The sequence below is a fragment of the Crinia signifera genome, chromosome 1, assembly GCF_055691185.1.
Source record: "Crinia signifera chromosome 1, ASM5569118v1, whole genome shotgun sequence".
Lineage (NCBI taxonomy): Eukaryota > Metazoa > Chordata > Amphibia > Anura > Myobatrachidae > Crinia > Crinia signifera.
In genome coordinates this window covers 435,244,015-435,257,553 of record NC_139217.1, presented here as the reverse complement: position 1 = coordinate 435,257,553, position 13,539 = coordinate 435,244,015, and the positions used below count along the sequence as shown (strand labels likewise).

The following is a 13,539-nucleotide window of genomic DNA, read 5'->3' as shown; positions in this document are numbered from 1 at the left end:
TGATTGCATTGCATAGGCCTGTAGCTCTCCAGGTGGTAATAAGCTACAGGTCCCAGCCCCGGCTCACGGATGTGTATGGACCAGGGTACATGCAAGTGAAATGATAAAAACATAAACACACCGTAATAGTACATAGTAGATATTGTTAAAAGTGCATATAACGATTCTTCTAGAGTACAAAACAAATAAGCAGTAAAAGGAAAATAAAAGTCAGCACAAATGTTAGGTACCCGTTACATTGGGATGACCGGCGGTGAGGGTGCTGGTGATCCGTATACTGACACCAGCATCCTAATGGAGTGATTCCTAAAAAAGGTTAGGTAAGTACACTTACCTACCACCTGCCCCCCCCCCCCAACCCTCCCTTCTAACAGTCTAACCCCCCCCCCCCCCCCTGCAGCCTGACCTTATCCCGCTAGTCCCTAACACCCCACAGTCTAAACCGAACCCCCTGTAGAACGCTGTGTACCTTCTGGCCCGTTATAGTGGATCCTCTATATTCAGCATCTGCTTACTTCACTCTTTAGGTTTTGCCGGGGTAAATGCCTGTGCTGCAGATGGTTACAGGGTTATGTTTCCTACCAACAGTTGTGCAGTAGAAGGCCTGATAGGCAGCCAGTCTGTGTATTTACCAGTCGCACTGCAGCTTCATCACTTCGTACAGGAGCTGTCCCTGCTCCTTTCTGGCTGCTGCAAATTGTGATGCAGCAATTATCCTGTGTACAGACTGACAGTGTTTGTGGGTTTGCAGGATTAATCCTGATTATTCCGATCTCTAACCGCCGTTTAACTCTAACTGCAGCTTAACCTTATTATAACTCTAAAATCATATGTCCACGTTAAAGCAATGTCAACATTCAAATTGTCAACTTGTTGACTGCATTTTGTGTTATTATATTGTAAGTGTCGATGCATCTTTTAGAGCAGCACACATAAGTTATCTGCGTAAATCCTACCTGGGCTTCCTGTGGCAGTTGTCGCCACTTCAGCCTGATAGTTAATGATTGTTTAAATGTAGATCTGTCATTACAAAATGTTCTGATCAGTAAGTAACTCTTTGGGCAGTATTTAATGATTTGTCAATATTCAACTGACTCCCTGCACACACCGTTTCCCCCTCACTAGGTTTTTGGAGCGAGGGGGAAACGGCGTATGTGGCCGTTAAAACAGCAAGGCTTGTGGCTAAATGCAGCAGGCTCCCTGCATTAACTGCGAGCCTCGCTGTTTGGGGGAATCCTCCCTGTTCTCTGACAGCGAGGATTTCCCAGAAATGTTGAATACGGGGAGCGTCCGGCACTGGGGTTAAACGGCAAGGATCGCTTGTTTTCGGCTATCCTCGCCGTTTAACCCCCTCGTGAATACACCCCATAATTGAGAAAGCCAGGAGTCCGATTAGCAATGGGTGGTTTGTCTTTGGTTCCTTTAACTCTTTCCTATTAATTTTTTGTATTCGATATTCAGAATGAAGCAACAACATCATTAGTTTTACCCTAAGGATAAAGATTTGTGACGTGCAATTCTCTGCTTTTTGTGTTTTAGGCAGAGGTATCGGAGCCGAACACGTATGCAGGGAGAGGATAGAAAAGATCATCGTATTATTTACTAAAGTGGTAAGACGTCAGCAAATTCAGCTGAAGATATTCTCATTCATTCACCTCAATGATCTCACTTGATCTGTCGCTTAAGTTAAGATTGATTCGCATCTGTTTAAATCACGCCGTCTTGTCATTTTGCTAATTCCCTTTTTCTGATCTTTCTTGCAAGTCCATTTAAGTGAAGTACAAATGAGAGCCTGGCACCTGTGCTTTGCTTACAGAAATATATTTTTATCATTCAATTGAAAATAAAATGGCCCACGGTTTGCAGAGGTGGGGGAAGGTGCAGACATGTCTAGAAATACCTTTTACTTTGATGTGGCTGCATTCATGGTCCGTGCTTCATCTCAATTGCACTGGAAATATAATAGGCTGCAGTATGGAGTGGGAGAGGTACAATTACCACTAGCAATTCCCTTTTTTCTGTCATCACATAATTCACACTTCAGCTCTCCCTCCACTCGTGTGTTCATGTGAAGCTTCCTGCTACCATGCGTGGCTGCTCTGTGGTCCTGTTGCAGATACAGCATAGGGAAATGGTTCTTAAATGTGATTCCATGTCTGCTAGACATGTAACATATGTGCAATAGGTTTTCATTTAATAGTCACGACATTGTCCATGGAAATATTTAACATGAATGTTTTTTTTAGAACTATGAATAGCTTTAGTGGAATAAGTAATTATGTATAGTATGCATATAATATGGACTAGTACTGATGTCAGAGCTATAAAGCACAGGTTCTCAAACTCAGTCCTTGTGACCCCACACGGTGCATGTTTTGAAGGTCTCCTCACAGAATCACAGGTGAAATAATTAGCTCCACCTGTGATCTTTTAAAATGTGTCAGTGAGTTATGAGTGCACCTGCCGGGTGACCTGGAAAACGTGAACTGTGTGGGGTATGAGGACCGAGTTTGAGAACCCCTGCTATAAAGTGACCATGTGGTTTAAATGACTTTAGTATTAAACAGATCAGCTGGATATAATACTCAATAAGGGACATATATGTAAACTGTTGTAGAAGAAAATGTGATATCTATATTTCAGCTCCAACTTGTAAGCAGGTGGTGGTGTTCCATAGATGGTTATCCAGTAGGCGAAACGAATTAGTGGGGATCCAAATGCGCAAAAAGTGGTGGAGAGCTGGTCCAAGTGGGACAACAAATAAGTCCAATTCCAACATAAGAGTCAGGCCACACTCTTATGTTGGAATTGTACTTATTTGTTATCCCACTTGGACCAGCTCTCCACCACTTTTTGCGCATTTTGGATCCCCACTAATTCGTTTCGCCTACTGGATAACCATCTATGGGAACACCACCACCTGCTTACAAGTTGGAGCCGAAATTGGTTGCCCGAGACAGGGCCAACTTCTGATCACACAAGGTACAAAGCATCCAGCCAGGTTTATGGACACACACCAAACCAGTATTGTTCGCAAACGACCATCTGGGACACCATACTAATTTGCAGGAGCGGCGCTCCCCAACCCACTGAGGCATAGTTCTCACAAGCCTTGCCAGCTTCTATCAGTGCTGTGATTCACGGACATTTAGGGGGCATGGCCTAATGCTGTAAAGTGCCCCCACTCAAAGTAATGCTTGCTCCTCCCCCTCTCTCTCTCTCTGTCCTTCCCTCTATATTCTTTGCCTTCCCCTCCTTCTCTTTCACACACTGTTGCTCTCTCTCTCTCTCTCTCTCTCTCTCTCTCTCTCTCTCTCTCTCTGCCTGCCCCTCTCTCATTCTCCACTCTCTCTCTCTCTCTCTCTCTGTGAAGCTGTCGCCCTCCCTCTCTCATTCTAATGCTGTCTCCCAACCCCCTCTCTCTTTCTCAAGCTCTCTCTCCATCTACCTCTCTCTCTTTCTCGCTCTGTCTCCCCCTAACATCCTCTCACTCCACTCACTCTCTCTCGTTACCCTAATGCTGGGTATGCACTGAAGCAATTCCTGCAGCCGCCGATAAAGTCAACTGTATCGGTGGTTTTGCTGGAGAATGATCTAATCCATACACTCTGACCCATATGATTCACAATAACGGTTAGTGATATCACCCTCCCCCTGCTCCGCACATGCAGCCTCTGATGGTATTAAGCTGCATATATAGACAACAGGGGGGTGTCGTTAACAATATTGACCGCACACACTGGACGATATGCATGTGATATCGGTGATGATATTTTGTTATTGATAAATCACCCAATGTGTAGCCAGCTTTAGGGGTATTGTATTGACTGTGTGTGTGTGTGTGTCCTTTCAAGATTTTGCTATGGGACCCACAAAATTCTAGTTACACACCTTGATATAACATATGTATAGTATACAATTTTTCCCCCTATGTCTACATATGTTTACACATGTTCCTCAAAACCTTGAGCATCAACTACTTTTTGAAGGTACAGCTTTGGTTCTTCCCTGTGGTCTTGCCTTTACCTTTATAAACGGCTACCAATACTTCACACGCGTCCAAGGCTAACACTGACCAATAAAATATACTATGTCACTTTCACTTCTGAAAACAATTGATTTTATTTTCTTGTGTTTAATCTGTTGTTAAAATCTTGTCTTATCAGTGCATATATCCCCATCTTTAGATCATGGCTAACTTTTTTGGTCTCTTGATTCTTTTCTCAAGCGACAAGCCTATTTTTATTTTTTTTTTATTTTTACGTGAGCTTCGTCCATTTTATTTTTTGTGTGTCAGTTTCCTGCGAAAGTCTTGTGGTGTCTGCAGAGTGCAATAAATCACCCAGTAATGAATTGCTTGCTTGTTTCCAGAAGATGAAGGAAATGCTGCACGATGAAAGCGGACAAAAATTAAACTGCCGTTGTTCTGCTTCATTCCCGGCGCCTTCAGCGCTCCGGTGTTTTCTGGTTTTCCAAAATCTAATAGAATTTGTAGTATTTAACTACTTTTTTCAGTTTTCCTTAGATCGCTGAAACATTATGTCTGTTTGTAGCAGTACGCATCAGAAAGTCAATACAATGGAAATTGCTTTTTAAAGATTCCGGCAAAACATACACTGTTCAAACACGAGCGCGGACTTTATTAAAAACCTCAGTCATAATCCAGCAGTTAATCTTAGAGAAGTGACAAATTTGTTATGCAACTTTTATTTATATTGGTGAAACCAGAATCGTTTGACACTCTACGTTTCTGAGAGCTACGTTGAGATGGAGACGCTTGAAACTTTCACTTAGGACACTTGACATTCACACAGGAAACTGTGATGATGCTCACTTTAGGAGGTTATTCTAGTTCACTTTTTGTGACAAAATCCTTCTTAGATGGACAAAACCATGTGCACTGCAGGTGGGGCAGATGTTACTTTTGCAGAGAGAATTAGATTTCGGTGGGGTTTTTCTTCAAAGTGAAATCTATATTGCAGTGTAAAAATAAAGCAGCCAGTATTTACCCTGCACAGAAACAAAATAACTCACCCAAATCTAACTCTCTCTGCACATTTTACATCTGCCCCCCTGCAGTGCACATGTTTTTTTCCATCTAAGAAGGATTTTGTCAGAAAAGGTGAACTAGAATAACCCCCTTAATCACACATACATGGGTATTCGGCCTGGACAGTGTCTACGTCGGCAGTTATTAGGTTGACAGGTTCAAAAGGTCAACATGACCTTTGTAGTAGTAGTAGTTTGTCTATTTATAATTAGTAATTATTAACTGTAATTTTTCAAACAATGAGGCAGATGTATTAAGACTGGTGTAGAGATAAACTGGTGATAAAATGAAAGGAGATAAAGCACCGGCCAATCAACTCCCAACTGTCATTTTCAAACACAGTTCATTGGTTGGTGCTTTATCTCCTTTCACTTTATCTCCAGTTTATCTCCTCTCCAGGCTTAATACATCTGCCCCACAGCCTGTAACATAAGGATAGCTGCTTGGCTGGTACTATGGGCAGGTTTCAGACCTGTTCTCTAGGCTTCGTATACTCGCAGCCTAGCATACAAATTAACGCCGCCCTGCTGAATGCCCCCCCTCTGATCTAATCCGTTCACATACCCATCCGTTCGCATTCGGCCGAACGGCAGAGAAATCATTTGGTGGTCGCTCCCCATTAAATGCTTTTTCATTCCGTCTATAATAAAAGTCAGTGTAAAATGACTTTTATTCTTTTATCCGCCGAATTTGGGGTGGGCACTGGCGTCATGTGACTTCAGTCGCCCACTCCGAGCAGGCATCGACACGCCTGCGTTCTCAGGAGTAGGCCCAGCATTTTCAAGGGCGCACCCACCAATTTTGTCTGGTGCAAAAGGCACGCGCAAACCATGAACATCGGTGAATGGGATGAGTTCGGTCCCTTTATCTCTATCCACTTTATCTCTCTGAAAGTTTTCCTGCTGCTCTCCCTTTGTATCAGTTTTATAGCTATATTACGGTGTCTCCAGCTGGTTCATTTATGAATATATTATGGCATGGTATAAGGTAACCTTTAATTTGTTAGTGTTAAATTGAAGTGTGGTTTCCCTTATAGATTTCTTTCTCTTTCCCTCTCTAGCTTTTAGACTTTCTGGACCAACATCCATTTGCATTCATTCCACTGATTCAGAGAGCACTGGAGTTTGCAGTGAGCTACGTCTTCACGGAGGTCGGGAAGGGAATCGTGTTTGAACGTTTCATAGTTCATTGCATGAGGCTCATTAAGATGATTGTAAAGAACGATTCCTTTAAACCATCCAAAAACTTTGAAGGTATACATACCCAACCTATTTATTATGCAAGTGATTCTTTTTTCATTGTTCTTATACAGTTGTTTGTAGTTTCTTCGTAAATTAGAATGGAAGCACAGTGGCCACTCCTGGGACTGTGAAGCCTGACATTTCTTCTGCCATCTGGATGCCTTTATGATGGCTGTAATAATGACTCAAATGCGATTCCTGTTTGCTTTATTGCAGAACAATGTGATTTATTTCAATTAATTGTCTTTTAAACTTCCTCCATGTCTCTTCCCTGCTTATTTGTAACGCACCAGAAAACTCCATAGCATCGAGCAGTTCAAATGAAAAGTTGTGCAAAATGCTAATTATTCATAAGAAAACGTAGCAAAACAATTACACTATAGCAAAGGTTGACAAAGGAGGTGCAGATGTAAGATAGATGTTTGCAAGATTTTTCAGTCTAGAACAGGGGTGATGACAGCAGGGACTTGTAATGCAGATGGGCCTGCATCTAAGGCAGTAGTATTGGATTGGAGACTAAGGGAGGCTATAGTAAAGAGGTTGGTGTTAAGAGAGGGTTCTTTAAGGTGGGATACCACCAGTTACCAAAATTGGAGAGCAACATACGAGAACATTGGAGGCCGCTAGTAAGATGTGGTTATAGGTTATGTTTTCTTGTCCATAGGAAAAATGAGATCATACTTAATTTAAAGATAGAATGGAAAAGCCAGATGGAATGGACAGGTTGAATCAATAAGTTAAGGGTAGACAGACACTGGGAGGAACACCGCAGTAGGGAATAGGGTTGAAGGGGGACATGAGCAGGAAGAGAGGACTGAGAGGGCTTGTGCTCTGTAGTGGTTGAGAAAAAAAGAAGGTGGAAGTGTGACAAGGGTGGGTGTAGACCGGGCTGCACAGATAGAGGCTGCCAAAGTTGGAAAACCAATGTAAGATACATTTTGCTAGTGATACTATCTAATCCAGCAAATGATTAGAAAGGCATAACCTTTATATTGCTGTAGGGTGAGCAATAGATTGTACATTTAAACCTTAAAAAAATGACACTATAGTAAGCTTTAATCTGGTGGAGGAAAGAGTCTGATAGAACACGCTGCTCTGTTGCCTTCTGTTTATTGGTAATCTCTTATTGCAACAATATTTTTCAGACAGCAAAGCAGAAACCATCAACGCTCACCAAATAAAAATGGCATTCTTCACTTACCCTGCACTGATGGAGATATGCCGCAGACTGGTTACCCATTATTTCCTCCTGGGCGAGGAAGAGCGTACAATGTGGGATGAGGATCCAGAGGGGTTTGGTAAGGGCCCAAGAGCAATATTTTGTCTACCTTATAATTATCTGATTTACTGCGGCACCTTCAACTGTGCCCCTATTTACTATGCATCTAGGTTTGTGAACTGACTAGTCGACTGCAGCACAACCATGTTCTCACAGGACGCATTTTCTATTGTTCATATTTACATTTAATAACATGATTAGTAATTAATGCAATGCTCACTTTTTAAATTACTGGAAATGTCAGACTTGAAATACTGTACAGTGCCTCTAGTCTGAGGGTAGCCAACTCCAGTCCTCAAGAGTTATCAACAGTTAATGTTTTCCAGATCTCCTCACTGAGGGGTAGATTTATTAATCTCGATGAAGTGATAAAGTGTCTGGTTTTTATCATTTTTCAAACCAAGCTTGTAACTTCACAGTTAGGAGCTGATTGGCCGGACACTTTATCACTTCACCGAGCTTAATAAATCTGCCCAGAATCACAAGTGAAGTAATTAGCTCCACCTTTGGATCTTTTAAAATATGTCCCTGAGTAATGAGTGCACCTGTGCAGCAGCTAGGTTGTGTGGAAAATGTGAACTGTTGGTAGCTCTCGAGGACTGGAGTTGGCTACCACTTCTCTAGTCCATGGGTCAATTACTATGGTCCCCAACCCCAACACAAGCCTTATATAAAATGTACATTATAACATGATGATGTAATTTAGTGGAAACTAGGGTGGTCCTTCTTCTCTTAACTTGTCCCCAAATGCCCACTCCCTCCCTCCCTCCCACTGTCATGTGAGATCCCCTCCCCCCCACTGTAACATATGTCCCCTTACCATTGTTACATGCTATCATGTTCAGGCGTAAGCTGAGTACTCACTATATCAGGGCTGGGCAATTGCGGCCCTCCAGATGTTGATGAACTACACATCCCAGGATGCTTTGCGTTAGTTTTGCTATGTGGCCATGCTGAAACTGATGCAAGGCATGCTGGGATGTGTAGTTCATCAACATCTGGAGGGCCGCAATTGCCCAGCCCTGCACTATATGATATTGTCTAGGAACGATATTGGCAGTGATTTCTTTTGAACTTCTAGGCGAACAATATAGTGCATACACACTGAATGATATTGTTAACTGTCGTTCAGTGACATCATCCTCTACCTTCGCTGACTATATAGTCAACATTGAGCTGCACATGTACAGATGATGAAGGGCATCACTAACAATCCACGGGAGCGCACATTGTTAATGATAAAGTACATACACTGTAGACGATATGCATGATAACGATATTGTTAAATATAAATCGTATAGTGTGTACCCCCAGGTTATATGACTGAGGATTCTATATAGATACCACCCCAACTTGCTCAGGGGGGAGAAGGCGTTACTCACCTCTTATCACTAAGGACAAGCTAAGAGTTAATGGGCCTTATTTTGGTTCATTCTTTCTGACAAAATCCTTCTTAGATGGACAAAACCATGTGCACTGCAGGGGGGGCAGATGTAACATGTGCAGAGAGAATTAGATTTGGGTGAGTTATTTTGTTTCTGTGCAGGGAAAATACTGACTGCTTTATTTTTACACTGCAATATAGATCTCACTTTGAAGTAAAACCCCACCCAAATCTAATTCTCTCTGCACAAGTAACACCTGCCTCACCTGTAGTGCTCATGGTTTTGCCCATCTAAGAAGGATTTTGTCAGAAAGAATGAACCAAAATAAGGCCCAATGAGAGAGTCTTACACTGATAAATGACCTTTTTTAATCAGTACTAGCACATTGGGAGGGTGGGGTGCTTTGCCGATCATGATCATTTAAGTGCCTATGGATTTGGTATAGAGTTCACAGGTCGTACTCCACTGTGTGTAGTACAGTGACCCCCAGGACAGCTTCTAACAAAACAAAGAGGACCCCTGTGTGATTTTCAGAATTTCAGAACTCCTCTTTCTTTCATCTTCGCGATAATACGGGGTCTTAGGGGCTTAGCCGCTCTTATGGGATCTTCTGTATCTTGTAAGAAGTTTGTCCTGAGTGCCGCGGTACTCTATTTTGTCCCATAGCAGATTCCTAAGCAGAGGCCACCAGACACCTTGTTTATTCATTTGTAGCCTTGGTGTCTTGGCTTGATTTTTTTTCTGTATACTATATAATTGTTATTTTTGTTTGTTTATAAGTGTGCCAAGCTGTAAGCACACAGTGGGATAAACTGTGCACCGCGGCTCAGTGAGTCTCAGATTCATTAATCACAAGCCAGCCACCTACTTACAAGGTATAATCACTGAACATGTGCCAAGTCCACTCTGGAGAGTCATATTGGATTTATATGTCGCAGTCTTCAGTCCCTAAAGAAATGAGTTTGAACATTTCACTATCATGTTTCCTGCCCAGGAGTTAATTGCTTTCAGTGTGTGATAAATTGCATACAACTTTTTCTCTGGGGCCCTGTCCTCTTGTGGGGTTCCTGTATGTTGCTTGCTGACTCTCTGCAATCGAAACTGCGACATTGTAAACTTAGGCTCGTATTGTACTAAGCGTAATTTGCTGTATCCCGTCTCACTATTTATTCTACTCTGTCACCCATTGCTATGTCATTAATCCTCGTTATGGAACTGAAAGGCGATCCCATTAACAGTTGCATGAATTAATTAGAGCAATATAAAAGGCAAGTAAACAGTGAAAGGTCTGCTTGTCACAGCTAGCGCAGCTGGAACAGTAGAAGATGAGGCCTGTGCTCTCCACATTACGGGTACATTTACTAATGCTTCTAAAAATGAAAAGAGGTGATCTTGTTCATAGCAACCAATCAAATTCTATCATTTTGTAGGAGCCAATAGAGAAATGATATACGGGAACTGATTGGTTGCTATGGGAAACCTCATCTCTTTTCATTTGTATAAGATTAATAAATGTATCCTTAAGGAGGGTACAGAGCCGGATTACGCCTTCGGGGGGCCTGGTCACTTTAGACGCGGTGCCCCCTCCCACTTGTCATTACTGGCTGCAAACTGCATGGGAGAATATTACACTGTCAAAACACAGATTAAATGCAGTATAAACTTGGTCAATTGGTAACTGCAGGGGGGGGGGGGAGTAATATAAACATAAATATATACATATATAAAATACCACATGAAAAGACTGTGTTTGTTCGTCTGTGCCTTACTCTGTAGGAGACCTCACAGGATCAGCACTGCCTCTGATTAAAAACCCTCCCATGATGAGGCCGCTGCTGCTGTCCTCCATGGGCCTGAGAAGTATGTGATGGGCTCCACCAAGCAGAGCTCAGCACAAGCCTCTCAGCTTTTGACCTCTTGTGCGAAGCCTTATGGGACTTAGTCAACTCCCAGTAATGCACTGCACACTTCTGCACTCAGTGCGCCTTGGCTCCCAATGCTCAGCACCATTAATCATTGTCACATTGGCAGATAGGTGACACTGCAGCACTACCCCACTCCCATGCACAAAACCTTTAGTTAAATTATCCCCACCTATTACTGCCTCACAGCACTGAGGTCATGAATTTGATTCCCACATGGCTCGGACTGTGGAGTTTGTATATTCTCCCTGTCCTGTACTGTGTCCGCCCACAATCCAAAAATATACTGGAAGGTTAATTGGTTGCTGACAATAAATTAACCCCAGTGTATGTGTGTGCATGTACATGTGATTAGGGCGGTCAAGTGCTTATTTGCCGTCACATTCTATGTTTCAAGCACCTTAAAGTGCTGGCATTGTCAATGTTGTCTTGTGAATCATGGGACCTTGCAGACCAGTTTCACTCACACCTGCTTTTAGGTGTAATACGCTGCACAGTCCTAAAACTGCTCTCTCCAGTACTTCAAACTGTTGTTACAATGGGCCTTATTTTGGTTCATTCTTTCTGACAAAATCCTTCTTAGATGGACAAAACCATGTGCACTGCAGGGGGGCAGATGTAACATGTGCAGAGAGAATTAGATTTGGGTGAGTAATTTTGTTTCTGTGCAGGGAAAATACTGACTGCTTTATTTTTACACTGCAATATAGATCTCACTTTGCAGTAAAACCCCAGCCAAATCTAATTCTCTCTGCACAAGTAACACCTGCCCCACCTGCAGTGCACATGGTTTTGCCCATCTAAGAAGGATTTTGTCAGAAAGAATGAACCAAAATAAGGCCTAATGTTCTCATCCACAGCCTGCAAACACAATAGCAAGCTGTAATGAGAAATGTAGATTATATGTATACGGAAGCAGTGTGCTCTATTGTCAGTGATGATCTCTCTCTCATTCCATTTGTAGCTGTGGAGGAGAGCGGCGGTGACTCCTGGAAGTACAGTCTGAGGGTACGTCTTCTAAATTATTCACTCTTGGCCTTTCTTTCAGTTCAGGAAATACTGTAGGTATCACTGTTGCTCATGCGTTTAAGCAGGGAAATGTAATAACGTTACATGGTTAATTTCCTTAGGGTCTTTCCTCAGAATGTCATCTTTTCTAATCCCCGTCTGTTTTCCAACAAAATGACCTTTTCAAAAAACTTTCTTGAAATTGTTATATGGATTTTTCATCATTAATTCTTACTTTGTATTTACAGCATGCCCTTTGCATATAAACCACATGACTGTAACGCACATATATGAAGAAATACACGCAAACGTATTTCAAGGAACATATAAAACATTAACGTGGAGAGATACGATTCAGTTTGTAATATTCTGCGTAAACACTGCATCAGTGCTGCATAAATGCTGAGGGTCATTCAAGTGTGCTTATGGACTTGATTCAGAGTTCTATCCGATATTTTTCATACAACTCCGAAGTTTAAAATAGACAAATATTATAACCAAGCGCGGGGCACTAATTGTAGTCCTAGGCAGCCGCTTATAAGGGATACTCAACCCTTAAGGAGAACAATAGTCAAAAGAAACACAGTGTAAGCGGCGCTTTAAAGACTACAATTCAATTATCAATTAATGATTTATTTTCATAAAAAGGAAAACACAATAAATACAATGTGCAATACCACCGGCCGGTAGAGAATATAATTATCACAACATATACATACACGATATTATTAAAAATAAAAACATATTACTGCATGGTCAAATAGCTCTTCCACATTAAAAATATATATATTCCAACTGATGGACCCAGCTGGATTATTTTCCTTTTTTTCCCTTTTTTTTTCCCGGGGGGCTCTTTTTTAGCCTTCAATTAGATTTTGTAGGGAATATTAGAAAAAAATATATATATTAGTGTCCTGTTCAATTCAAGGAAAATATGCGATAAACTTTATCCAGCAACAAGCAATTAATAAGCGGATTAGTCAGCACTTAATGATAAGCAGGTTAGTTAGTCCTTTAAGACCAGGCAAGACAAGCAGTTAGTCCTTTGAGAACAAGCAAGACAAGCAGTTTTAGTGCTCATTCATTCAGCAAAGAATAAAAATGATTTTGATACTTATACTCCGTTGGACCCAGGCAAAAGGGTCAGATTTGTATTCCTGGGGACAGGATGTGATTCACCCGGAGCGGGTCCCCGGCTGCTAGTTTTTCCAATTTACGCAGCTCTCACAGGGACTCTCAGCTCTGGTTTTTGGTGCCCCTCGTCTCAGTTGGTGGGGGTAAGGTTCGGCTCACCTGGAGCGGGTCCCCGGCTGCTGGTCTTCCCGTAGTTAGTGCAGCCTTTTCAAGGACTCCCAGCTCCGGCGTTGAATTCCCCGGCTCGGAAGGTAGCGGTGGTCAAAAGTGACGGTGAGATGACGCGTTTCCCCGCCTACAATACGTCAGCGGCTTCATCAGAAGTTTGTATTTTAAAAATTGGGGGTGTGGCATGCCAAAGCCAGTGTCTGCGTCTTCTGACACTGCTCCACTGGTCCTGAGTGCATAACACATTATAGTCCGTCCTGACAGTTACTCAGAGGGCCGCTGTTTATGCAAGACTCAGCGGCGGATCACAGAAGCTGACAGGAGGCGTTTACACAGCGTTGCAATAATTAGT

At 42.3% G+C, this 13,539-nt stretch overlaps 1 protein-coding gene across 5 annotated transcripts in view; it reads left to right on the top strand.

The window, feature by feature from the left end:
* Positions 1-13,539, top strand: part of IPO11 (importin 11) — a 376,178-nt gene that overhangs the window by 123,138 nt on the left and 239,501 nt on the right. For all 5 annotated transcript variants that reach the window (XM_083153175.1, XM_083153179.1, XM_083153188.1 and 2 more), the window contains exons 9-12: positions 1,540-1,610; positions 6,111-6,303; positions 7,437-7,589; positions 11,842-11,885. In XM_083153175.1, coding sequence (XP_083009301.1) covers positions 1,540-1,610; positions 6,111-6,303; positions 7,437-7,589; positions 11,842-11,885 — 461 coding nt within the window. The remainder of the gene's footprint in view (positions 1-1,539; positions 1,611-6,110; positions 6,304-7,436; positions 7,590-11,841; positions 11,886-13,539) is intronic.